General features: G+C 70.1%; 1 protein-coding gene across 1 annotated transcript in view; it reads left to right on the top strand.

The window, feature by feature from the left end:
* The window catches only part of KIF26A (kinesin family member 26A), a gene marked incomplete at its 5' end in the record, with an annotated part of 35,853 nt that overhangs the window by 203 nt on the left and 10,525 nt on the right, over nt 1-25,125 (top strand). The window contains 4 exons of the mRNA XM_080658539.1: nt 2,489-2,734; nt 12,122-12,574; nt 18,664-18,854; nt 23,765-23,951. Coding sequence (XP_080514665.1) covers nt 2,489-2,734; nt 12,122-12,574; nt 18,664-18,854; nt 23,765-23,951 — 1,077 coding nt within the window. The remainder of the gene's footprint in view (nt 1-2,488; nt 2,735-12,121; nt 12,575-18,663; nt 18,855-23,764; nt 23,952-25,125) is intronic.

The raw sequence follows: 25,125 nt of genomic DNA, 5'->3' as shown, positions 1-25,125 counted from the left end.
CGCGGCTCAGGGTGCGGCGCGGGGAAGGAGGCACCGGTCCTGAGCGGCGGGACTCGCGGGCTCACTCCTCGCCCCCCCCCATTGGTGCCGCCCCATCTCCTTCTCCTCTTCGGGCTGCGTCCTGAGCCGGAGGCGGTCGGCCGGGGCGGAGAGCGCAGCGCTGGGACTCGGGGTCCCACCGCGCGCCTGGCTGGGTGGGCGAGGCATGGAGTCCGAGGCTGGTGGCTGAGCCTGAGTCCCTAGGTGACTCCACGTCCCGCGTGCACCTCCGGAATCTGCGGGGCTGTGTCCCGTCCCCTCGGGGGACCCGGGTGTGGGGTGGGAGGGTGTGCTTCCCGAAGCGCCGCAGTGGTGCGTGTGGACAACCGAAGTTGCGGGTGTGGCCGGCCCTGGTCTTAGGACCCGGGCTCCGCGTCAGTGTTTCCGGGAGCGCATGTGGGCCGTGAGTGAGCGTGTGTGTGTGTGGGGGGGGCGGGGGGGGGAGACAGCCGCGCTTTCCCGCCCGGTGTGTGTGTGCGTGTGGCCCAGAGCAGCTGAGGGGCGGGGGCGGTGCTGTCTGCAGGCAATGGGGGTGTGGGGGGGTGGGGATCGGTGGTGGTGTCCCGGGTACCCGGATCCAGATGCGGGCTGACGCCTGTTGTCCTCAGCGAGGCTGTGTTGACACTGAGCTTCTGGCCCTCGGGCTGGGTGTTAAGGGACTGGAGGCTGTGGGACCCCAGTGTGAGAGTGGGGAGCCCCTTCCCACATTATCCCCCGCCCCACTCCCGCCACGTACAGGTCGGAAACAACTCGGAACGCCAGGGGGAGACGATCCACCTCTCTTTTGGGGAGAGTGCGTGCGCGGGTGGGGAGCACTTTCCAAGTAAAAGGGTGGTGGGTGAAACGCAATGAAGAAGGCAGCTTTGAGGGGCGCAGGAGAGGCGGGAGCGCCGCTAACGTGTGCGTGGGTCTCTCTGTGCGCGCGGGGAGCCGCGGGCCGCGGTCTCCGCCGAGACCACAGCCCCCGGGCCCCGGGGAGCGCCTCCGCGCCCTGGAGCAGCGGCACCAGGTCCCTCTCCAGGCTCCGGCGGCGGGGGCGCGGTGGCCAGCAGGGGTCGCTCGCGTCACGGGAAGGCGGGCATCCCCGCCCGCCCAGCCTGACCCTGGTTTCGGGCGGACCCGGAACGGGGTCCAGGACCTCCCGCCGCCTCGGATAGCCGCGACTCCGAGGGCTGAGCTGGAGCGCGAGCAACTGGTCGCCGGAGACGGGGGAGGGGGAGGGAGACCTCCCAGCCGGAGACAAACAGGCAATTAATTCCGGAGCTCAGTTCCCATCTGCCGGGCCGGCTGACAACAGGTCCCGCGCACAGCCCAGGGCCAGCCGCGCCACCGCCTCCCGCTTCCCGGGCACACAGCTCGCACACCGACCTCCCGGCACACGCGCGGCTGCAAAGACACGCGTGCCGCTCGCAGACACGCCTTGACACGGGGACCTTGCCAGGGGCACTGCACGTGCCGAGGCGCACACCGTGGAGTCACTCACCCGCGCGTGGCCAGCGACACGCGGAGTGCGCCGGCTTTGCTGGAGGAAGTGACTGGGAATCTGGGGCCTGGATTCGGCCCCTTCCTCGTCCCACCTCCTTGTGTGACTTTGGGCAAGACCTTCCCGGCCGGGGCCGCAGTTTCGCGCGGGTAAAGTGAGGAGGGCGTTGTGCCTCCGCGGAGACTCGCAGACCCCAGTGTCCCGGCAAAAGAGCAGGAAGGCGCATGTGCGAGCGCGTCCCCAGCGCCCCTCCCTGGGCCTGGGACTCGCCCAACTAGTTGGGGTCCTTGGAGTGGGAGGGGCGCGCGGCGGGGCAGGGTCCTCTCCCCTCCCCTCCCCATCGCCGAGCGGAGGGCAGGGGCGGGGCGGGGCAGTCCTCCCCGCGCCCCGCCCCCGGCCCGGGCCCCGCCCCCGGCCCGCCTCCCGCCCGCGCTCCCGCCGCCTGCGCGCGCTCTCCGCCACTCAACCTCCCGCGCCGCCAACTTCGGAGCGGCCGGCGGGACCATGGGGGCGCCCCCGGGCCGGGTCACGTAGCCGCGCCGCCCCGGACAGCCCGCGCGGCCCTTCCTGCGTCGGGGCCATGGGCAGCCGCGGCGTCCCCCTGTGCGCGGTGCACCCCGCGGTACGCGCGGCCGGGCCCGAGGGGGAGGCGGGCGACGGGGCCAGAGGGCACCGCGGCACAGAGTTCTAGACGCTGGAGACGGTCGCGGGGTGCGGGGCTCCCGGTAGGGGCTGGGCCTGGAGGGGGCGCAGGGGCTGCGGGGCCTCCTGCGGGGAGCACCCCCTCCGGACCTCCTGGTGTGGGCGGCAGGTCCGCGCCCAGCGCTCCTAACTTTGTCGAGTGTGTCACTGGCGGGGGTGGTGGGGGCCAGGACGCGCTGAGGGCTGGGGTCCCCGCTGCTGGGCGGCGGGATCCTGCCGCAGCGGCCTGGGCTCACGGTCCCCTTCCGCACTCACTTCCCGCAGGTGGTCGAGGCTGGCCCGGCCCGGGAGCCGCTGCAGCCCGTGGACCTGCCCCCCTGCAAGAGGCTGCCCGCCGGGCCCGAGCGGGACCCCTGTGGCAGCCGCCCTGCACCCGAGGGCGCCGGGGCAGGCGCCGAGCAGGGCCACTCGGCCGGCGGAGGTGGCTGGTGCCGCCACTGCCACACGAAGCTCGCCGAGCTCAAGCGACAGGCCTGGAAGCTGGTCAGCGGGCCCGGGACGCCCCTCCGGGTATGTGACCTTGCCCGTGGTTTTGGCTAGCTAGCCCCTTCTCTCTGGGCCTCAGTTTCCCCGTCTGCACCCATGTGTAGGAGTTGGGGGGTGGGGTTGGAGGGGGTGGGTGGGCGTTGCTGTAGCTGGAGCCCGGGTCAGTTTGAGAGGGGGAGGGGAGGGGGAGGGGGAGGGGGAGGGGAGAGGGAGGGCGAGGGCAGGGACTCCACCCAGGCGGGGCAGCTCCTGCCCTGCCAGCAGCGCGGGGTTACCCGGTGTGATGGTGCCCTGGAGGCCCCAGGGCCTCCGTCCCCGGGTCTGGAAGTTGTACACCTGGGGCAGGAGGGCTTGGAAGGAGAGGGGGGGGGGCCCGCCTGCCCCCTCCTAGCACCATGGATGAGAATTGTGTGTGGGACCCGGCCGAGCTCTGCCCCCTAGGCAGCGGCCACCCATCTGGGAATTGAGTGGCTGGGCCCCTGGGTTTCCCAGGCTTGGGTCCCAGCTGCCAAGGTGTTTGGGGGAGGGGTGGGGGGTGGGGGGCACCCTGCAGCCAATGGGCTCGCCGGGGCCTTGGAAGGAGCCGGGACCATTGTTCGAGGAACAATGCCCCTGGAAGTTGGCGAAAGGGAAGCTGGGGGTCTGCAGAGGAAGCCTTCCGCGACCTTCAGCCTTGGAAGGTGGTTCGTCCTGGGAAGTCGGCAGAGGCCCCACTGAACCTAAATATAGTTCCCCCAGGAGGCCACGGGGCGCGGGGGTGGGGCGAGACCCCGGGCGCCTGGAGTCCCGCGCGTTCCCGTGTGTCCCCTGTGTGCCCCCGTCTGGAGCAGGCCACTAGGGCAGGCGGGGTGGGGTCAGTCTGGTTCCTGCCCTGGCAGGGGAGGGGACCCGTGGCCCGTCCTGGGGTGGGGCTGGACTCCCCCTCCGCTGTGACCCGAGAGTGAAGCTGTGCCAAGCTCTGTGCCCAGATGGCTGAGCGGGGTTGAAAGGAACTGGCGGACCTTCAGGCCCTCAGGAGGGCGAGTTCAAGACAGACTCCTCGCGGCCTGTCTGCTACGGAGCCCTCAGGGGAGGCAGGCCAGGGAGGAGGGACTTTCTGACTGAGCTGGCTTTGCCCGGTGGCCCTGGGCATGCGGCCAGCTGGTCCAAGGTGGGTGGGGGTTCTGATGGAGAGAGCTGCAGGTCACCCCAGTCACTGGTCAATTCCTGGGTCCCTGGTTGTGGGGGGGGGGGGCTAGTGGTCTCTTTCTGCAGACAGCTCATCAGGGAAGCCCCAGACCTCCCCGCCTCCACCTCCCCTGGCCTCTCCCTGAGCCTGGCCTTCGACACTGGTACCCCCCCCCCCCAGTGCCAGGTGGGTTAACCCCGCCCCCTGCCTCCCCTGGCACCCAGTGGCCCGCTCACGGGGCAGACCAGGGCCCCAGGCTTTGTTCCTGCTCTGCAGCCCCTCCCCCCCGTTTCCTGTGTCAGATGGGCAGCTCCAGGGGCTGGGCTGGGAGTGCTGTCCACCCTGTAGGGTGCTGTGCCTGCCGGGGAGGAAAGGCCCCTTGTCCGCTGTTCGTCCAGAGAGGATGGGACAGGGCCGTGGGGGGCTTAGGCACCTGGGCCACGGGGCGTGGGGGTTGGGCCTGCAACCCCGGGCCTTGGCCAGTGTCCCTGTCCTGTGGACCCTGACTCCCCCGTCCTGGCTGACCTGCAGCCTGCAGCCCGGCCAGCCTGCCCCGGGGCTTCCCTCAGGGAAGGCGGGAGGCGTGTCCGGATGGACAGGCGCACACGCAGCTGCTGCTGCTGCTGCTGCTGGTTGGGGGGTGGGGGGGCGCTAGGGCAGTGGGCAAGGCGAGCCAGCGCACAGGCCTGCTTCTGGGAGTTTCCCTCGGGGCTTGTGCGCGTCTCCGCAGGAGATGACTTCAGGAGGCCAGCGCTCAGCCCACAGGGGTGCCTGTTAGCTCGCCTGGTCCGGGCCTTGCTGGGCTCCCGTGGCTGGGCGGCCTGAGGCCCAGGCTGGTCTCAGGTAGACCCCCTGGGCCCCTGCCCACCCTCCTGCCAGCACACAGGTCCTTGCTGTGGGACACTGGGCAGGTGCGCCCAGACCCTGGCCTCCGTTTCCCTCTCTGTACCCAGGACACAGGGGCATCCACCGGGCTGGGCCCAGCACAGGCGACTGCACACCTTCTGATGCGGCTGGAGGGCCTGTGACGGGTCTTGGGGGGCGGGGCGCGGGGTGGGTGGGTGGGGGTGGCCATTAGAGTGGTCCTGGGTGTAAAGCCTTCCTCTCCTGTGCTGCCCTGTGCTCTCCGCCCTGTGCCTGCCGTTTCCCCATCTGTCCGTGGCAGCTGACCGCGGCAGGGGACTCAGGCCCTGCTGACCGCCTCTCCTTGACTTCACAGCGCAGAGGTCTGGGCCCCCCACATGCATCCGGGCTCCCCCCTCCAGCCCAACCCAGCCTCCTCAGGAGGCCGCCCCCGGCCTCGGCCCTCCTCAGCCCCTCCCACCTCCTCGGCCACGGCGTGGGCCGTGCCCGAGTGCAGGGCAGTGCAGGGCCGGTCACCCGCCATGTTTGCAGGACGACTGAGGGGCCAGGCCCTTCCTCCTGCGCCTGCTGAGTTCACCCCAGGGCAGCCGGGCCAGTCCAGCCCTCTCCCCACCCCACCGAGGCCGCAGCCGGCTCCTGGCAGCCGTGGGGGCGGGGTCCTGGCGGGGGTCTGGTCCAGCTGCCACCCAGATGCGCCGTGACAGAGGCGGCGAGGTGGCGCTCCTCTGGAGCCCCGTGAAGCAACATCTGACACGCGACACGCGAGGTGTCAATACAGGTGCTGAATTGATTAGCGCCGCCCTGGGCAAAGTGATCAATTCTCATTTAGTGCCTGCAGATCCCCTCCCCCTCCCCCAGCAGGAGTCTGGCAGGGGTCTCGTCCTGCTGCCCCGAGATGCTCGAGATGCTCGCTGACCTGCCCCGGCCCTGGGCCCCTCCTCCCGGCTCTGGGCCTGGCCTGGGAATGGTGGCCCAGTAGCTGTCCATTCCCCTGGGAGGCTTCCCTCCGTCCCATCTCCACACGCCCACTGCAGAGTTCACCGGGGTGTGGCGGGGTGGGGGGTGGGGGGTCTTGGGTCTGTCGTTTGATGGCTATGGCCCTGGGTGGGCAGGGGCGGCGGAGCCCAGCTGGTGTTGGCTGTGGGCTGCCGGATGGGGTCAGCGTCCCCGCCCCCACCTGTTTGGAGTTGGGCCTGAGCTGCACCAGCTCCTGGGACCACCCGGAACCAGGGCCACAGGGCCTGCCTTCGGGCTCCGGGGCGGGCACCAGCGGAGCCAGGTGTTGGCAGGTTCCGGAGCAGCCGGAGGTGTGAAGCGGCGGCCCTCCCCGGGGCTGCCGGGCAGGCTCCCAGCTGGCAGGGGACGGGGTGACTCAGCCAAGAAGGGATCCGTCTGTGGGACTCCAGGCTCCCAGGCCACTTGGGGGACGGACCTGGCAGGGGAGAGGGGAGGCTGGGCAGGCCTGGCTTCCTCGCTCGTCTCTGTGTGACCTCAGCCGGCCCCTCTCCGGCTGGGCCTCTATGTCCCCGGGGACCCACCTTGTCCAGGGATGGAGCGACGGGCTCCCGGGCTCCCCTCATCTTGTTGCTGGTTCCGGGTCTCGGGGTGAGGGCTGAGCGGACGGTGCCCGCTGGGCCTCAGCCAGGGTGGAGGTGGGGCCTTGGGAGTGCCAGGCGGGCGCTGCCAGGAGCTGCGGTTCTTGGCCGAGGAGTCCAGCTGCCGTCGGAGGTGGGGCTGAGCAGGGACCTGGGCTGTGCCTGGCCTGGCTGTCCCTCTGCTGAGAGGAGGGGGGTCAGGGAGGGAGGTCACCCCTGAACCTCAGGCTGCTCAGAGCCTGACCTGGGGGTTTGAGGATTTTTTTCCATTGATTTTTTTGGGGAGAGTGTAGAGGAGGGAGGAGGGGAGAGAGAGACACACATGGATGCGAGAGAGACACATCGATGGATTGTCTCCCACACGCATCCCATCCCGATTGGGGCCAGGGATTGAACCTGCAACCGAGGTACGTGCCCTTGACCAGGAATGGACCCCGGGACCTGCCGACGCTCTAACCACTGAGCAGCCAGCCAGGGCGAGCTGGGTCTTTTCTTAAATAGCAAGGAGAGTCTAGTTTGCATTTTCCTTTGCCTGCCAGGAGGCTCACAGCTCTCCAGCGTCCCCCAGCCACATGGCCCTGTCTCACGTGTCCGTGGGAGCCGGTCCCTCCTGTGGGTGCTGATGTGGCTGTGGTCGTGGGTTCTGTCTTCAGTCTGTGCTGAGTCTCCTGGGAGTGTCCCCTCCGTGTGGGGGAGGGGAGCGGGAGCCGATGCTGGGTCGTCCCTGTGGGGTCCCAGTGGCAACGGTCGGGTACCCAGGCTGGTCCTCCTTGTCCCCCACAAGCTCTGCGCTCCAGGCCTCCCTCCTTCCCTCCCTCCCTCCCAGTGAACTCCCAGCTGGAGACTCCCCTGGGCCGAGGGGAGGCTGGGCCATCCCCGGCGCTGCTGCTGCTGCTTCTGGGGTCTCAGCCTCCTCACTGAGAGCAGGTCCTGGGACTGACTGCCCCCCCCCCCGGGTTAGGGGCACTCTCACTTCTGTGTCACGTGTTGAGGCTGGGGGACCCCTCGGCTGGGTGGCTTGAAGGCTGTCTTCGAGGTGCCTGGTGCTCTGTGGGAGGCCCCCTCGGCAGCACCCCAGGCGGCCTGTGGGGCGGGGGAGCGGCTCAGCCAGGCGCCGGGGCTGGTGGATTCGTGGTCTTGCACGCCCAGCGCCAGGCCGCCCCACGCCCGCCGTGTCCGGTCTGGGACGATGGCTTTACCCCGCTGTGTGCGTTCACCCCTGACCCGCGTTTCCAGGCGGAGCGTGCCAGGCGCTGGCCCTGCCTCGGGCCCAGCTCAGGGATGTGGGCTGCAGGATGGCCCTCCCTAAAGGCCTGGTCCTCCCCCACCCCCTTGGCGCCAGGCCACAGCCCAGCACTGGCTCCCGGACCCCGGCCAGCCCCATACCCCGGGCCGGTCCAAAACCAGGGGCGCGGTGGCCAGACATCTCAGCTTGGCCCGCCCCGCCCGATGGCCGCCCCTGGCTCAGCGCAGCCCCTCCTGGGCTTGTCCCTGGGGCCCCGCTCCTTGGTCCCTTCCTGTGCCTCCCACACTCTGAGCTCCAACTCTGCTGTGTGGCCTGAGCCAAGTGTCTTAGCCTCTCTGAACCCCGGTCTGTCAAGAGGGCATGCTCGAGGCAGCCAGCAAGTAGGGCAGTTCCCGGTGGGGTGGGTGTCTGGAGGCGGGCGCCCGGCACTCTGAGGGGCTTTATCCAGCCAACACAGGGGGGCTCTGGGAGCCTGGGGGGGCCGGGCGGTGGGTGACGGGTGAGGACTGCCTGCAGGGTGGTGCCCTGACCCTGGCGGAGGGAGCCTGCTGTTGCCATGTTCGGATGAGGGGACAGGCCCACACCCCGCACCCACGGTGCTGGGCTGAAGTGAGTCCGGGTGAGGCCAGGCCCCCGAAACATGCTGAGCCCCTCCTCTGAGCGGCGGGCGTCCTGAGGAGGCCATCGCCCTGCCACCCCTCCCCCACCCCGCGAAGGCTGTCCTGTGCTCTGGCCTTTAGCTCCCGGGCCCCTCAGTGGCGTGGGGCAGAGGACAGGGGACCCCACTGAGGAGAGGAGTCTCGGTGCACCAGGGTGCCGTGAGCTGCCCGCTGGCTGGCACAGGGCCTCGGGTAGCGAGGGCCCCGGGCGGCAGGGCCCTTGGTGAGATGCCGGGGGAGGGGGGCGGGGGGGGGAGAGAGGGGGGAGGGAGGGGCCGGGCCGCCCAGAGCCGGCCACAGGCTGGGGGCTTCCAGCTGGAAAACAGCCCTGAGCCCTGACCTGCCCCAGCCCAGCCCGGCCCAGCCAGGCTGCACCATCGGAATGTCCTCAGTCCTGGACAGCAGGGTCCGGGGCGGGGCCTGGCCCGGGGCAGGGGTCCCTTCCTGGACCTGTTGTCAACTCCGGAAGCAGTGGCTGTGGCTGCGGGGTCACTGCTGGCTCTGCTCGCTGTGCTGGGGGGGGGGCGGGGGGAGGGGAAGCAGGGGCTGTGCTGGGGGGGAGGGGAGGCAGGGGCTGTGCTGGGGGTGGGAGGAGGCAGGGGTTGTGCTGGGGGGGAGGGAAGGCAGGGGCTGTGCTGGGGATGGGAGAAGGCAGGGGTTGTGCTGGGGGTGGGGGAAGGCAGGGACTGTGCTGGTGGGGAGGGGAAGCAGGGGCTGTGCTGGGGGGGAGGGGAAGCAGGGGCTGTGCTGGGGGGGAGGGGAGGCGGGGGGCTGTGCTGGGGGGGAGGGGAGGCAGGGGTTGTGCTGGGGGTGGGGGGGAAGGCAGGGACTCCCGGGGAGGACCCTAGCTTGGACCCAAGCTCACCCCCACCTGCAGGCTCACCCCCACCCGGGGAGGGGACCCTGGGCTCGGGCACTCCTCCAGGCTGGGCACCTGGTCAGTTTGCCCTCCCAGTGGCCCTCCCTCTGGGTTCTGTGGCCCCCTTTCTAAAGACGGGGTGATGAGGACTTGGAGAGGGTTGTCCCACAGCCCTGAGGTCTCGGGGCTTCTCTGAGTTGGGGAGCAGACCCCTCCCATCCCTCTTGGTGGCCTCAGTGGGGTGTGGTCAGCTCCTGCCCAGCTCCCGGGGCGGGCGGGCCTGGGGCCGGGCTGGGAGGAGCCCTGGGCCCAGCTGGGAAGATGGAGGGGTTACCTAGACCTGGAGCAACTTAGAGACCCAGAAACGGCTGGAGTGCAGTCATTTTCAAGGGGGAAGGCTCCCTAACACCCGGGTGGCTGAGGGGTAGGGCTGTACGGTGCTAAATTGAATCAAATTAAGAAAAACATTTTCAAATGCAAGTAAAACGTCTGTTTAATCAGGCCATAAAGAGGAGATTAAAAGTAATATTTTGCAGCGGGGTGATTACTGTCTTTCTGGAGGTGCGGGCTCCCTGGGGGGGTGGGGGATGGGCTCACCCTGTGGTGCACTGCCTGTCCTGCCCGGAGGCTCAGGGTGGGGCTCACACGGTCGCCCCAGGCAGGTCTCTCCCCGTGGGGCCTCTGTGGGTGACCTGAGACAAAGGCGGGAGAGCTGGCCCCAGCTCCAGGCCAGGAGCCCGCAGCCAGGCTCTGCAGCCAGGAGGGGGGGGCCCTGAGAGGGGGCTGGGCTGGGCTTTGATCATGGCCCCCCCCCCCCCCGCCCGTGCACCTGGGCGGGGCCTCCTGCAGCCTGAGGCTGTCAGGGAAGGGCTGGTGGGAGCAGGGCGGCGGGGGGGGGGGGGGGCGGCCCTAGCTGAGCAGGTGACCAGGCCTTTCTGTGACGGGTGCTCCCCACTCTCCAGGGCCTTTGATTAGTGCCCAGGCCTGAGTGGGCGGGGCCTCCTGACAGCTGCTGTCTGAATTCCTCACGGCACAGCTGGGAGGGGGCGGGTGGGGGCAGGGTGGGGGCAGGGGAGGGGTGTGTGCTGCTTTGGCTTCTGGTCGCCTCTCCCGCCTGTGCCTGGCTGCCTGTGGGGGGTGCCGGGGTCAGCCGCCCCCGTCCTGCCTCCTGGTAGCCCATGGAGGGGGGCTGGGCGCTCCCCTAGGGGTCTGAGATCCCTAAGACAGGCAGAGCCCCTAGAACAATGGCTGCCGGCCGGCTGGCAGGGGCTGGGACGCCTTTCAAGTCGGGTTAACGGCTCTAGCAGGCACTTCCTTCCCCTCCCCCCCACCATCCGTGGCCTCCTGCTGAGTGGAAAAACCAGAGTAATCAGAGCCAGGACCTGGGAAATGGGGGGCGTGCCGGCGTCTGGATTCCATCTGTGGCCCGAGCCCGTTTCCATGCCCCCGCCCCCCGCCCCCCGACAGGGCTCTTGTCCACCCTCCTGCCTCTCCCCAGGGTGGCCGCAGGGAGGGTCACCAATCCCAGCCAGGCTCCCGGCTCGCAGAGGCTCCGCAGAGGCTCCGGGCCTCCCGCCACCGGGCCGAACCGTCCAGGCCTCCGCGTGGCCCAGGTCAGGCAGCGGGACCAGGCGTGGCCGGGTCACCCTTTCTTCCCACCTGCCTGCCGGGTGTGCGGGGACAGCGCCGCGGCTTCCGCTGCCTGGGCTGTGGGTGGTCCTGGGACGTAGGGGCGGAGGGGTGCCTCCTCACAGCAAGGCCACCTGCTCCCACTGTCACGCACGTGAGCTTCCCAGGCACCGTGGACACGGGCAGGGCCGCCACAGGTCAGGCTCCGAGGAGGGTGTGTGTAGGGGGCCCTGGTCCCTTCCGTGGCCAGCAGGGCAGCTGGGCTCACAGGCCATCGCTTGGGTGCTGCACGAGGCCAGTGTGGTGAGTAGGGTGCCTGTGGCCAGGGAGGCAGGGAGGCCCTGGTCTGCGGTGGGGGTGAGGGGCCGGGGGCCGGGCCAGGGGCTGGGGTGCAGGGCCACGAGGCGGCCAGCTGGCTGGGAGACAGGCCCGCATTCGGGATCCGCCTGCTGGGTCAGCACTGGGAGGGTCTGGGTGCGCGTGGCCGTGTCCGGCGGGGCCGAGGCTCCGTCGAGGGTCTGTCCCGGCCGGGCCGCTGTGGTTGGAGCTCAGTCCTCGGGGAAAGGCCTCGGACCCTGACCCCGACCCTGCAGGGCTGTCCTGGGAGGTGGTGAGTAGAGTCGGGTGGGGAGTGGGGGAGCAGGGGAGGGCCCTCCAGTGAGGATCGTCCTATCAGAGGTGGCACTTCCTCCAGGAAGCCCTCTCTGACCTCCAGGCTGGGCAGGGGTCTCCGCTCGGCTCGCCCTCTGGGACACCAGGGTCCCGGTTAGGGAGATCTGTGAGTCGTGTCCCCCGCGCCCCCCCAGAGGGCAGGGGGCAGCCACCAATGAGCACGGCCCCTGGGCGGGCCTGAGCTTTGCCTCCCGCCTCCCTGCAGGCTGGCACTGGTGGCCGGGGCTGCCCGGCTCGCTGCTGAGGATCCGCAGGGTCATCGACGCCGGCCCCATTTCCTTTTCCTCCCGACCCCGACGGGCCGGGGCCTTCGCAGAGGCAGGGAGAGGGTGTCCAGGCGCCAGGCCCGGGAAGCCGCTGTGGCTCTGGAATAGACGGGCTTTGCACCGGGGCCCTGGGGCGCTGACCCGTGGGCAGCCCAGGGCCGGTGGCGTCTGCCCCGCTCTGCAGCCTCCCGACGGCTCCTCAGCCGCGTGGCCTTGGCTGCTCATGGCCTGGTGGTCGGGGACACACAGATGCCTCGTTAGCGTGAGCGCGCCCAGTAGGGACGGCAGGCAGGTGGGCCGTGCGGGCACCTGGGCCTGTGGTTACTTCCCTGCAGGGCGGGTGCCGCTGAAACCGTTCGGGGCTGGTTAGTTGGTTATGGATGAGGCACGGCGGGGCGGGCGGGGCGGGCTGGGCCTGGCGCTGAGCTCTGACCACTGTCCCTTCTTCCCCAGGACCCTTGCTTCTCTGCCCTGCTGCTCGACAAGCTTCCAGTGCCCGGGGCCCTGCCATCGTGCCACCCAGAGGCCGAGCGCCGCTGCGCCGTCTGCGCCACCCACCTGAACCAGCTCACGCGGGAGGCCCTGCGGCTGCTGCAGGCACCTGCCGGCCGGGAGGACCTCGACGCCCCGCATGGAGGCCCCAGCCTCGCGCCATCCGGCCCCGGCCCCATGACCGGCCCGAGAGATGGACCAGCGGTGGCGGGCCCAGCCGGGAGGCCGCCGGGCCGAGTGGGGCCGGACAGGAGGAAGGGGCTGGCCTGGCCCTCGGGCCCCAGTGTCCAGGTGTCGGTGGCACCTGCCGGCCTGGGCGGGGCGCTGAGCACGGTCACCATCCAGGCTCAGCAGTGCCTGGAGGGCGTGTGGAGCGTCTCCAGGGTCAACAGCTTCCTGCCCCCGTCCTGCCTGGTGAGTGCCCTGGCGGGGTGGCTGCGGCCCTGGCACCGCCAGGCAGGGGAGGGGGTTCGAGCCAGGTTCCCTCCTGGGGGGCCGTGTCCACACCTCACCGGCAGCGCTGGGCTGTGGGCATGGAGGCGGCCCCAGGCCAGTCCTGAGGCCACAAGTCTGCCCGCCAGGTCACCGTGGGCAACGGCCTCTCATGCCCCCGGGGCGTTGCGCCCACACAGCGCCAGCATGGGGGTTGCGTGGTGGCACTGTGGCTGGTGGAAGGGCCCCGGGGACTCCTGGGATGAGGTCAGCTCTTCATCCTCGGGGGGTTGGGGGCGGGGCGAACATTTCCGCATGGGGTGGGTCCCCAGTGGTCCCTCCCCCTCTGAGCTCTCCTGCCAGGCTGCCCCCGGGGCGTGGCCAGGGGGACCCAGACCTGACCCACGGACGGGACATGGCTGGGGTGCAGGGTCTGTGCCGCTGCCACGGGGTCTGTTCTCAGGAGCCCCCTCTCTTCAGTCGGTTGCAGATGCCTGTCCCCCGCCCCGCTGGCCACCAGACCGTCCCCGCAGCAGGGGCATGGCCTCCAGAACCAGCCCTGCACCCGTGGGGCCCGGACCCGGGCCGGGTGTTCCAGGGAGGGCCCTGACCGGGGTCAGCCCCACAGTCTGAGATGAAGCCACTGGGGCGGGGGGGCGGGGAGCAGGTGCCCCACGTTCCCAGGGGCCACGGAGCTTTGCTGGCGGGGGTTTCTCCGGGTGTCCTCTGTGTCCCCGGTTTTCCAGGAGAAGGGGTGCCACGGTGGGGTCAGGAGAGGGTGGGCTGAGGGGGAGAACATGCCGTGTCCAGGGTAGGGCTTCTCCACGCAGAGGGAACGGCCAGGGGAGGCCTGGAGTCCCCCCTGGAGGGTGAGGCGTGGGGCCTTCCCAGGGGACAGGGCTGGGGGAGGGGAGGGGGTGCGGGGCATGGGCTGCACAGCTGTGTGCGGGTCCATGGGGGAGCCCCGCTGTGTGCCGCCCACCCCACAGCCCCGGGCAGAGGGGTGGCTGTTGGGACATTGCTCGGCGCTTCTCACACCTACAAGCCGCCCCCAGGCTCTGACCCAGCAAGTGTCTCTGAGGCAGAGCGATGGGGCAGCCTCTGTGCCTGGCGGGGCTGCGGGGCACACAGGACAGGTCCGGCGACTGGACAAAGCCCCGTCCAGTCTCAGTGCCCTGCCCCCCCACCCCCACCCCGGGGGGTCCGGCCCCTCTGAGGTCAGCGGGATGGGGATGGACGTTGCACTTCAGCGTGGCCTGAGGAGGTCTTGGCCTTGCTAGGCCTTGGCCCCATGCCGCTGCTGTCCTGGGCCCCGGCTCCTGGTGGCTTGGGGAGGGGCGCATGGACGGCTCTGGGGAGAACGGGACCTGAACCAGTCTCCGTTGGGACGATGTGCCCAGGGCCCGGCACCGCAGCTTCCACTCCTCCCCTTATTCTGCTGGGCGAGGCCGGCAGCGGGAGGCCAGCCCACCGCAAACGGGTGCTTCCTGGCCTGGGAGCTGGGTCGCGCGGGAGGGATGTGCCGGCAGCAGCGCCAAGGTGGGGAAGCAGCTCAGGAGAGCTTCCTGGAGGAGGTGGCGTTGACCTGGGCCTAGAGGGAGGTGTCGGAGAGGGTGGCCCGGTGCAAGGTGTGCTGGGGACAGTGGAGGCCCCTGGAAATAGTCCGGGGGCTCCTAACCTGGTGAGGGAGCCACGTGCACGTCTTACCGGGGCCTCCAATGCCAGGTGGAAAGGGCTTGGTGGCTGCTCCCGGGGCAGACGGGGGTCATGAGCTGCAGTGGGGGGGGGGGGGGTGCGGGGTTGGTGTAGCCGCAGTCCATGCCCGGGTGGGGTCACTGGCCCCTGCCGGGCGGCCCTGCCCGTGGTCTGTGCCCCATGAAGCGTGGGCATGTACGGCCCCTGTTCGTTTTACTGGCGCATCGATCGCCTCCGGCGGGGGGAATGGATTTATAATTAGGCGACAGCCGTGGCGGTCGATGGGGAGATTATTAGAACCATAAATAGGACTTTAGGACTCCGATGAGGTCATTTCCTCTGAACCAGGGCATCGGTCATTAGCGGTGGCCCTGGGACTGGGCAGTAACATTAAACACTTCTGGGGGACGTGCTGTGAATCCCCGACAGGGCCCGTCACACGGGGCACACGGGGGTCTGTGCCCGTGGGGGCCCACCTGTGGCCCATCTGGTCCAGGGTAGGGAGAGCAGGGGCAGGAGGGGCAAGGGGTGCTGGAGGAGGCGCCGGCCCTGGCCGGAGGGGTGGCCTTTGGAGCTGGGACCCAGAGCTCCGAGGGCCCAGGGCGTTCTGGGTTCTGTGGCCAGGAGCCTGCCGTGTGGCCGCTGGGGGTCCTGCCGTGGGCACGGCCATCTGGGGAGCCCATGTCCAGGTGAGGCAGCCCTCGGCCTGCCATGGCCTGAGTCAGACCGCAGCCGTGTCGGCGGCGCAGAGCTCGGTCCTTTCCGGGCCATTCCGCCTCCCGCGTGTCTGGTGAGGCCGCTGGCTGTCTCCCAGACGGTCCGGTGCCTGTCGCCTGCACTGCTGCCCTGAGAGTGCCGCCAGTGGCCGTGGGCCACCCCAGACGCCCTGCCGGCCCGCTGCACCGGGACACGCTGTGGACTGCGGTGTGTGTCGCCGTGCCAACGGCGTGCCGGGCAGGTGCTGCCAGGACCTGTGCGCGTTGACAGCCAGGTGCCAGGATAAGCTTTGGCCTCCGCCCCCCCAGAGGCTAGAGGTCGCCCAGCAGGGTGGGGCGAGGGACAGGTGGCTGGCTGCCGCCGGGGCCAGGCCAGCGGGCCAGGCAGACCTTCCGAGTCCCATGGGCGCAGGTCAGGCCCTGCCTGGGGTCCCAGTGCTCTCAGTCCAGGGAGGACCCGGAGCAGAGGGTTTCCGGCCGGCCACGGGCCTGGGCTGGTGGAGGCCGGGCCTGGATGGGGAGGGTGGAGGGCTCCCTGGAGGAGGTGCCGCATGCGGCCTTGACTGCCGGGTGGGAGGGGAGGTCATTTTGGTGGAGGCCCAGGAGGAGGCAGGGCTTCCCTCTACCCTTAGAGGTTGGGGGGCACAGGCGTGGGGCGTCCCTCCTGCTGCACCCCATGCCAGCCTGCTTGCGTCCCTGCCTCTCGGTGAGCCCTGGCGGGGTCCCTGGCGGGTGCCCACCTGTCCTCAGGGCCGTGGCTGGGACGGTGGGGTGTGGATGGAGCTTTGTGTGGGTTCTGGCCTGCTTCTCTAATGTGACTCATTGCTGGTGCCCCAGTCCGGGCCTCAGTTTACCCACCGTGGAGGGAGGTGGGACAGGAGGTCCCCTTTCCCGAGAGGCTGCAGCAGAGCTGCCCCGTGACGGGTGGGAGGAGGCACCCGTCTGTGGGACCGTCCCAGCTGGGGGCCCTCTGGGTGACCAGGCGGAGCTTTGAGAGAGCAGCCGGGGCTGCCCCACTGGGGCCCTGGTGCCTGGCAGACGCTCACTGAGCGATGCCACCCTTGCCCCGTGCAGGGTTGATTCTGTGCCTGCGAGGTCCACCCGGCTGCCCCTTAGGCCCTGCCCCTCCGCCCCCCCCTCCCGGCCCAAGTACCCCCGGGAGGTGTGGACGGGTGCCCGCTGCCCTCCTCATGCCAGAATCAGACCCACGTGGACTTAAGGCCTAGAGGGTCCCTAGGAAATGGCTTAACGCGGTGTTTCCCAAACCATGTTCCGTGGAACCTCAGCGTCCCCTGTGGGCACCCCTGGAGGGTGCCGGCGGGACCGTCTGCTGGGCAGGCCCCTCCGGACAGTGGCCTCACGCTCTCCGCTCTCCTCTCGCTTTTCTTTCGTTGCTGCCCTGGCACCTCCATCACGTCTTCTGTTCGGCCACCTGCCCACCACTCGCCCCTCTGTCTCCTTCCCTGTGTTGTGGTCTTCCCTCCCGCCGCCCCCCCACCCCCTGGCTTCTTTTGGCATGCCCGGGTCTGCTTCTGGCAGGAGGCGGCAGCGGCTGTCCCAGTGGCCGGAGCCGTGTCCCGGCAGCTCGCGGGACAGCGGAGCCGAGGCATGCGGGACGCCCGAGACAGGTCAGTGTGGGGCTCAGCCGCTGTGGGCACGCTGGGTGGCCTGCACTTCGCCGGCGGGAGGCAGAGGCGCCCGCAGGAGCCGGCGGCATGGCTGGGCCCGGTGGGGGCTTGGGGACTGGAGGGCGGGGTGCGGCCCTCCATCCTGCCCTCAGGACACCCCGTTGAACGTGACCCGCCGGGCCTGGGCTGTGGGTGTGGACCCCTTTCCCGGGGCTGGTGGGAGCCAGTGTGGGTACCAGGGCCCCGGCCGTGGTGGGTCTCAGTTCAGCCGGCTCTGCCCCGAGCAGCCAGGCCCTGGGGGTGGCACCAGCGTGACGTAGCCCTCGGCCTCGTCTGCACCCCCCTGGGCGGGGGCCGAGAGCTCTCGTAGGCGCACATGCTGAGTCAGGCGTCCTCAAACTACGGCCCGCGGGCCACATGCGGCCCGCCGAGGACATGTATCCGGCCCACCGGGTGCCGCTGCCTGTCCTGCTTAGCAGCCGATGCGTCCCGGGCCCGCAGTGCGCATAGGAATTTGTTCATAGTTTTTTTTAAAAACTATAGTCCGGCCCTCCAACTGTCTGAGGGACAGTGAACTGGCCCCCTGTTTAAAAAGTTTGAGGACCCCTGTGCTGAGTGATGAGGGAACTCGGCTCCCGGTTCTCATTGCCCAGGCCGGGGCCTGGCTGACCCTCCTTCCGGAACGTTCCCGGTTAGCTGTGCCCGCTCTGCCCCTGCAGCCCCATTTCCCTCTGGTGTGGGGCCCGCCTCCCGGCCGTGGGCTGGGGGTCTGTCTGGTTCTGTGTCCCCACCGGGCTGTGTGCTCTCGGAGGACAGGTTCATGGAACACCTACTATGTGCCAGGCCGGGTGCAGGCACCTCTAGGGCCTCCTGCCCAGCGTGCTCTAGGTGCCCGTGAAAGTGGGGAGAATGGGAGAGGGAGGGCTGACGAGCTGGGTAGACAGACGGTGGGGAGCTAAGGAGAGGTCTCAGGCTCGGGGGAGGCGGGCAGGGCACTGGGCGGGCGCGGGGAATGGCCTGGAGGGGGGAGGGCCGGGTTCCGGGGGAGGTAGGGAGCCCCTGCCCGCTAGGCGGAGGCGAGGTCGGTGGCAGGGCCCGGCATGCTGGCACCGTGCCCGCCCGGTGAGGGCCTGGGCTGCCCCAGGTGTGCCCGTCTCTGCTGCCAACCTTCAGGAAGCCCTGGAGGAATGCTGGTGCCGGGCCAGGTCGGGGTGCCTGGCTTCCATCCCGCCTGGGGCTGGGGCTGGGGCTCCTGTGTCCCAAGAGCGGTTTGGAAGCCATGCCGACCCCCGGGTGAGGAACGGTGCCGCCCTGAGGGGGCAGGATCTCCTTCCAGAACATTCCTCCTGGCCCGTGTGTCTCATTCTGCTGAAGTGCCCCCCCCACCCCCCCCGGCCTCTGGCTGTGTCACTTGGCAGACCCTCCAGAGCCTGGTGCCACCTGAGTTCTCACCCAAGCGTCCCTGCCAGGTCCTCACAGGGGCATCCCGGGCTGGCTGGGCGTGGCCGCGCGGGGCCTGGGGGGGCCAGGACCGCCATGTGCAGGAGACGCAGCGCGGCGGGGCCTCCAGGTGGCTGGCGCCGTCCCCCGAGCACGTAATCACATTTGTGCCTCATTACGAGGCTGTCCTCCTCCCTGGGATTTATTTTAGCTAATTAGCGGGAAATGCCAGGGTAGTATTTCAGGCACGGAACCTCATACATTACCATCCGCGGGGCCATTAGCGCTCGTGACAAATATTTATCGCAGCGTCTCCTCTAATGATGCGTCTGGGTGCCCCCAGCTGGACAGCCCAGGGTGAGGGGCGCGGGGCCCCGTCCATCTGGCCTGGCCACGGCGGCCAGGCGTTCCTGGGACTCGATGGAGGAGGGGCTGCAAAGTCAGGCCCCAGGCGGGCACCTTCCCCTCCCTGGGGCCGAGTGCCCGGCGCCCTGAGCTGGCGGGGCCTGTGCGGGGCCGGGGGCTGCCGGGCTGGGGTGACAGGTGCTGTGCCGTGGCGTCTGTCCCTCACGAGGCTCGCTCTCTCCTGCAGGCGGAAGCGGCGGTGGCCGCGGTGGCGGTGGCAGACACGGTCCGAGATGGCCCTCCCTCCGGGGGCCCTGATGGCGTGTCAAGGATGTGGGGCCGCGGGGGGGCCTGCACCACAGCCCTGGTCTCCCCGGCCCCGGGCACCCCGGCTGCGGGCTCTGCAGGCCCGTCGGCTGCAGCCTCCTTCTTCGTCAGGTACGTGGCGCGGGGCCGCTCGGATAGGAACGGGGGTGGGGAGTGGGGGTGGAACAGGGCCCGAGGGCGCATTTATGGGTGACAGACAAGAGGTTGGGGTGAACAGGGAGGGTCCTGGAGGGAGGCCGCCACGGTGGTGCGGTCCAGACCCACAGCCAGGAGCCAGGGGGTCCCTGTCCGAGGCGCGGGCCCTGGTATGTGGGCGTCACTGGAGCCCAGGGCCGGCTGTCTGGGTCCCAGGATGCCTGGCTGTGTCCTGGGAGGCCAGCTGGGGAGGCCTGCCTGGCGGGGGGAGCTGGGTGAGCCAAGGTGTGGGGTGGGAGGCAGGGGGGCCAGCTTTTGTCCTGCGGATCGCGGGGTGGGTGGCGGTGGGGAGCCCAGCGCGGGCCCCTGTCCCAGGAGCAGCCCTGCGTGCCGATGAGCTTGGCCATGGCGGCGGGACTGGTGCCTTATTGGGGGCCCAGGGGGCTGCATGGCCTGATTGGGGGGTGGTGGGCGGGTGTGTGATGAGGGTGTTTTTGGGGTGCAGGGCCTGCTGCCCTAAATATAAGGCTGAGATGGGGGCTGGGACCCTGTGGGTGCGGGGACAGGCCCGCAGCTGCGCATGTCCCCCCCAGCTCGTCTGCCCTGGCCGTGGGCAGCCGCGGTCCATCAGGCCGAGGTGGCCGGGGAGCCACGCCGAGACCCTCTGGAAAGGGGGCGGACGGGCCCCAGAGTCCCGGGTTCGGGGGCTGCACTGGCTCATTGGAGACCTCCGGCCCCACGGAGCCACACGCCGCCTTTTGTCTGGAGCCTGGCGAGGCTGCCGCTGACCTTGGGGAGTTGCCATAGAAACCGGCGCCTCGGCAGGGATGGGAGGCAGGTTTTCCGGGGTCCACGGGGAGGGCGCTGCCCGCGGCCCTTACTTCCAGCCTGTTGCTCTTCCCGAGTCCCAGCAGCGTCTGGAAGGGTTACGGGCCCAGGGTGGGGGTGGCGTCCGGGCCGGGGACACGGTCCCCAGCTCCTGCCGGACTCTTTGGGGCTGCAGCGGCCTTTGCTGTTGCGTGAGATGGGGTGCCCCGCAGGTGAACGCCCGCCTTCGTTTTGTGGGGGCTGCCGCTCAGAGAGGGAAGGGGCTTATGCGGAGTCCCAGGAGATGTGGAGCTGACGGACCCCGCCCGGACCCTGAGATTCCCTCTGAGCTATGCTCTGTGCTCCCGGGACTGGGGGGCAGAGCTGACCCCGGCCCCTATGAGTTTCTGGCCAGTGTGGGTGTCTGTGGAGCGGCCTTAGGGCAGCATGGAACTGAAGCGAGTGCCGTCCACAGGGCTGGGCACCGCGAGGGGGCTTTGAGGGTTGAGTAGGAGCCTGGTGTTTGCCAAGGGGAGGCAGGTGGTGTGCGGGTCAGGAGCTGGGGCTCTCCGCTGGCCCCCGAGCACTCCCCCGGGGCCCTCTCAGGAACCTCCGAGCTGCTCACCTCCATGCTGGGAGGCCGAGGTGGGGGGGATGTTTTGTGGGTGCTTCGGAGCCTGGGGTGAGGCCTGGCCCCGTGCACCCCTGAGCTGGGTCCGGGTTGGCCACGGGGGCTCAGCGGCCACAGCTGGACCAGAGCTCAGCGCGCCAGCCCCCACCGGAGTCGGCGCAGGCCGGGCTTCGGGGCGCTGGTGACCTTAACTCCCCTTCCTCACCCCCCACGCTGCCTGTGATGTCCCTGTTCTTCCTGCCTCCCCTCCTTCCAGACGTCTCCATTCGCGGTCTCTCCACCTGTCCGCCCTCCTGGGCCTTTCTGGGGGGGCACCTCCCTGAATCTAGAGGCTCAGCAGGTGTGGGAGAGGGGTGCCCCGGGCAGCCTCAGTGCAGCACCACCCCCCCCCCACCCGTGTCTGCCTCCCGGCTGGGCACGCAGAGCGGGAGGGCGGGGCCGAGGGTGCCAGCCAGGCAGGGGCCAACGCTCAGGATGCCGGACCCGGTCCCGGCTTCCGGGCTCCGGGCCCCCTCAGCAGCCCTGTCCCCCGAGTCCCCGAAGGCAGATCCCGGGCCCTCAGCGCGTGCGGGTGGCAGCTCCCCGGGGGGACGCCGATGGGTGCGTGGGGCGTGGCCGGGTCCACCCGCCTGGTGACGTCCCCTTGGAAAGCCCTGGCTTGCCCGTAGCTGACCCACCCCGTCTGAGCAGGCCCGCGTGTCTCCGGGGCCAGTCGGGGCCCCACGTCCCGCTGCCTGTCTGCTGGGACATTACCTTCCTGCTGGGAAGAGGTAACTTTTCTCTGTAAAAAGGCAAAACGTGTCTCTCTCCGTTGCGTCGATGACCAGGGCTGGCGAGCCCGGGAAAGGTGTCCCGGCTTGCAGCGAGGGGCCGGCGGGCGGACGGTCCAGGAGCCCTCACTCACTCACAGCCACGTCCCGCACTGCCCCTGCGTCCCAGGCCTGGCTTCCCCGAGCCGCTGCCTGGGGGTGGGGGGCGCAGCCATGCAACCGGAGTTCAGGGCAGGAGTTTCCAGCAGTCGCCTGGCCTTCAGGGAGGCTTCCTGGAGGTGGCGTCCTGGGGACCAGCGGGCTCTGTCTGTAGGTGAAGGTCCTGCTTTTCCATCTTCCCTGCGAGCCAGACCCCTCAGACTGCCATCCTGCCCCCGCGTGCCTCTCCTCCCAGCATTCCTCACGCCTGCGGGTCCCACTTTGGGCCTCCCACCCCCCAGCTGTGCCGTGGGCGTTCATGCTCCCCTCTCCACCCCACCTCCACCCCCACTGCTCAGAAACCAGGTCTGTGTGCCCAAAAGGCTGGGGCCCACGAGGGCAGGGCAGGCCTGGCCCCACAGAGGGTCCCTCAGAGCCCCCAGGAGGCTGGGCCAGCCAGGGTGCCCTGGCCACCAGGCCCAGTTCACAGGGACCTGGCTTTCATCACAGGAGAGGGTGCCTCGGGGACTCGTGTGGTGACGGAGCCGGTGGGAGCCGGGACTGGGGGCCGGGCAGGCTGGGGTGCACTCCTCCGCCCTCTGCCCTGCAGGCCTGGCAGGCGTTGGGCTGGGGGGGAGAGGCACCCTGAGTTAGGTCACCCCGTGGGCGGAGACGCCCGGCCTGTAACATTCCAGACTCCGGCGCTGGCAGGACCTCAGAGGATCGGCCCTGCGTCTGCGCAGGTGGGGCCTGGGCGTGTCCGGGGGGTGGGGGGACACCTCCCTGCCCTGCACGGCTGGGCCGAGGGGGCCGGGGCCGAGGTCTGTGCTCAGCTCCTGGCTCCCAGAGGGTCGCAGAGGCTCGGAGCCCTGGTCCTGGCCTCTGTGGACTGGAGGCTCCTGTGTCCCCTGGCCTCCCAGGCGCCTCACCCTCGGCCAGGGGTCCTCCCTGGCCTCCTGTCCCCAGAGGCTTGGGAGTGTGGGTTCAGGATGCTCTGCCCCCCGCAGCCTCGGCGTCCCTGGCTGACCCTGTTGAACCTGGGGGTGCAGGGAGCCAGCTGGGGGGTTAGGGGAACACCTCCCCCGGCTGTTTGCTGACCTGTCACGCCAACCTGGGAGCCGAGCCCACGCCTTTCAGCTCAGGCTGGGGCCGGCGGGCCCTGGCGCTGCCCTCCCCCAGGTCTCAGGGTGGGCACCGCTGCCCGGGCACAGGTGGGCGGTGAGTCCGCGGGCTCCGTGAGCTTCAAAGTCAGGCCAGGCCCTGCCTCCCTCCCACAGCCACCCATCCTCCCTGGCGCCCCCAGGGCAGTGCCAGGCAGGGGGCGGGGCTGTCTGCTGGGCGATGTCCTTCCTCCCCGCCAGGCCACAGTTCCTCCCACCTCTGTACCCCCCCAGGGGGTTGGCGGGAAGCTGCAGCGAAACCCATGGTGGCTGGGGCCCGGGACAGGAAGCCGGGCTGGGCACTGGGTGGGGCAGGGGGAGCCCCTGAGCTGAGGTTCTGGGGCGATGGCCGGACTTCCCCCGCCTGGCCCAGGTCTCCTTGGTCCCACCCTGCCCTGCTGGCTACCCCCCCTCCACCCACATCACCTGCCCAGCGTTCTCAGAGCGCCCGCCCCCCCTGCCCGACTCACCCTGTGCTCAGGTCAGGCTCACGGCCTCCCTTCTGCCCTTGACCTGTGTGTGGTCGTCCAGCAGGGGGGACGGGGAGGCTTGAGGGGGGCGGGGGCATGGGGGGAGACGCGGGGGATGGGGAAGCTCAGGGGGCTCTTGTGTGTAGGAGGCTTGGGCTGGAATCGGTTATCTACTGTGGCCAAGGGCACCCAGCGTGGTCTGGGCCCCTGCTGAGCCCCATGGGGTGCACTCCGGGACCCCCCCCCCCCCCGCCCTGCCCTGGCCCCCGTGGCACTGCCCCTGCAATCGAGGCCCGCCAGCGTCCTCGCTCACTTTCATTTTCCGTGATGACACCTCGCTAGGAGGAAAGCATCCCCGGGGCCTCTTCAAAGACAAGCCCTGTTACCGACGGGAGGGCCACGCCAGCGCCGCTGTCGATCTCGCCGAGCGGGAGGCGGCGGGTGCCGGGCAGCAGAGGGAGTGGGCTGGGGGGCCGGGGCCGGGCCAGCGGGCACCGCAGGGAGCGGGGAGGGGGCGCCTGGTGGGCGGGTCTCCACCCGAGACCAGCTCTCCTCCCTCCAGCCCTTCCGTGGGGGCGCCCCCTGTGTGAGGGTGCACTGACTCGTCCGGGCCACCCACCCTAGAGAGAGGGACACAGAGGCAGGAGAGACTCGGGCAGCATGCCGGGGGCTGGGGCCTGTGAGTGGCTGGCGGGTCCTGCTCCCCCAGCAGCTGTGGGGCTGGGGACACGGGGCAGGTCTGAGGCGGCCGGGCAGGTGGAGGAGGGGCACCTGGCCAGGCCCCCGATGTGGCAGCCCTGCCCCGGGCCCCTGCTTCCCTGGGAGAAATGGAGTCGGGGCGGGCAGAGACATGTAGGGCCCGGTGCTGGGACGGCTCTGAGCGCCCCGCCCGCCACCTGTCCCCCTCCAGGGCCGCCCAGAAGCTCAGCCTGGCCAAGCGCAAGAAGCCCCACCCGCCGCCGGCCCCCGCCGCCCGAGGCGCCTCCACCTACCCCACGGACTTCAGTGGGGCCCTGCAGCTGTGGCCGCCCCCCGTGCCCCCCTGCCTGCTCAGGGCCGCCTCCAAGGCCAAGGACAACCCCAGCAGTGCCGGAAAGGTAGGCCTGGCCTTGACCTGGGGTGACTCCTGCTAGGGCTCCTGCCTCCTTCCCCAGGTTGGGGTACAAATGGGAAGACGGAGGCCCAGGCCAACCTTGTTGGCTCCAGGTGGTGGGCACGGAGCCTGGGAGACGGGGTGGGGTACGGGAAATGGGCGCGGGGTCCCGGGGCCGCGTGCTGGTCTCAGTGTGGGGCGGGACAGCCAGGGCGTCCTGGGACTAGGGGTTGGGGTCTGGCCCCAGGAACCCCTTTGCCTCGCCTCTGTTGGGGCTGGGGGCTCTCCCGCCTGGGTAAAGGGGGAACGTGTTTCGGTTCAGATGTGGAGACTGAGGCCCACAGGGGAGCGGGCGGCCACCCTGGCTCTGAGCCCTGGCCCGTCGGGGTCACGGCCCCGGTCAGGACCCTGTGTGTGCGGGATCCGTGTGCACACTCGGGTTCAGGGCCCGTTTAGTGAGCTGGGCCCCTTGTGCCGTGGAGGCGTGGCATCGGTGCCGCCGGGAGCTGGTGGAGGGGGGCCCTGAGCCCCCCTGGGCCAGGGGGCGGCTGCCAGCTGGACAGAGCTAGCTGGCTTTGGGGAGGGGCTCTCAACACCCTGGGCCAGGCTCTGACGTGGGCCTGGTCGCTTCGGCCTCTGTGGCGTCTGGGCTCTGTCTGCGGACGGTGGGGAGGGACGGGCCGGGTCTCAGGTGGGCGGCTGGAGGGTTCTCCCCGGGCATCAGCAGGCCCCCCTCCTCCTGGGCAGGGTCCTCCCTTCTCTGTGGGTGATTCTCCCTCTGCCCCCCTCCCCCTGCAGTCAGTCCTGTCACCGCCCACCCAGGGCCCCTCCCTGCCTCCCTGCCTGTCTGCACCACCGTCACCGTGAGAAGTGCCTCCTGAAAGGCATTTAATATTGTCGCAGGAGGAAGTCAGGTTAGGCTCCGTCCTGACGTTAACGTGCCACGGACGGTAATCCGTCACCTTGCCGTCACCTGGACGCTCCCCTCCCCCTCGCGCGGGGCCACCCCTTAGGAGAGGAAGCCCCTTTTCCGTGTAAAATACGTGCCTCCTAACCACAGCGATGCGGTCCGGGGCCTTGTCCTCTCTGCACCCTCACGCTCCCAGGCGGTGGGCTCCCGCGGCCACGGCAGGGTTCTCGCGGACACCGGCCGGGCCTCCTCTAGCTGGACCGTGGCT

The sequence above is a fragment of the Plecotus auritus genome (genome assembly GCF_963455305.1).
Source record: "Plecotus auritus genome assembly, chromosome: 1".
Taxonomy (NCBI): Eukaryota; Metazoa; Chordata; class Mammalia; order Chiroptera; family Vespertilionidae; genus Plecotus; species Plecotus auritus.
Note: the sequence above shows the minus strand (reverse complement) of the source record. Positions and strands in the feature narration are given on the sequence as shown.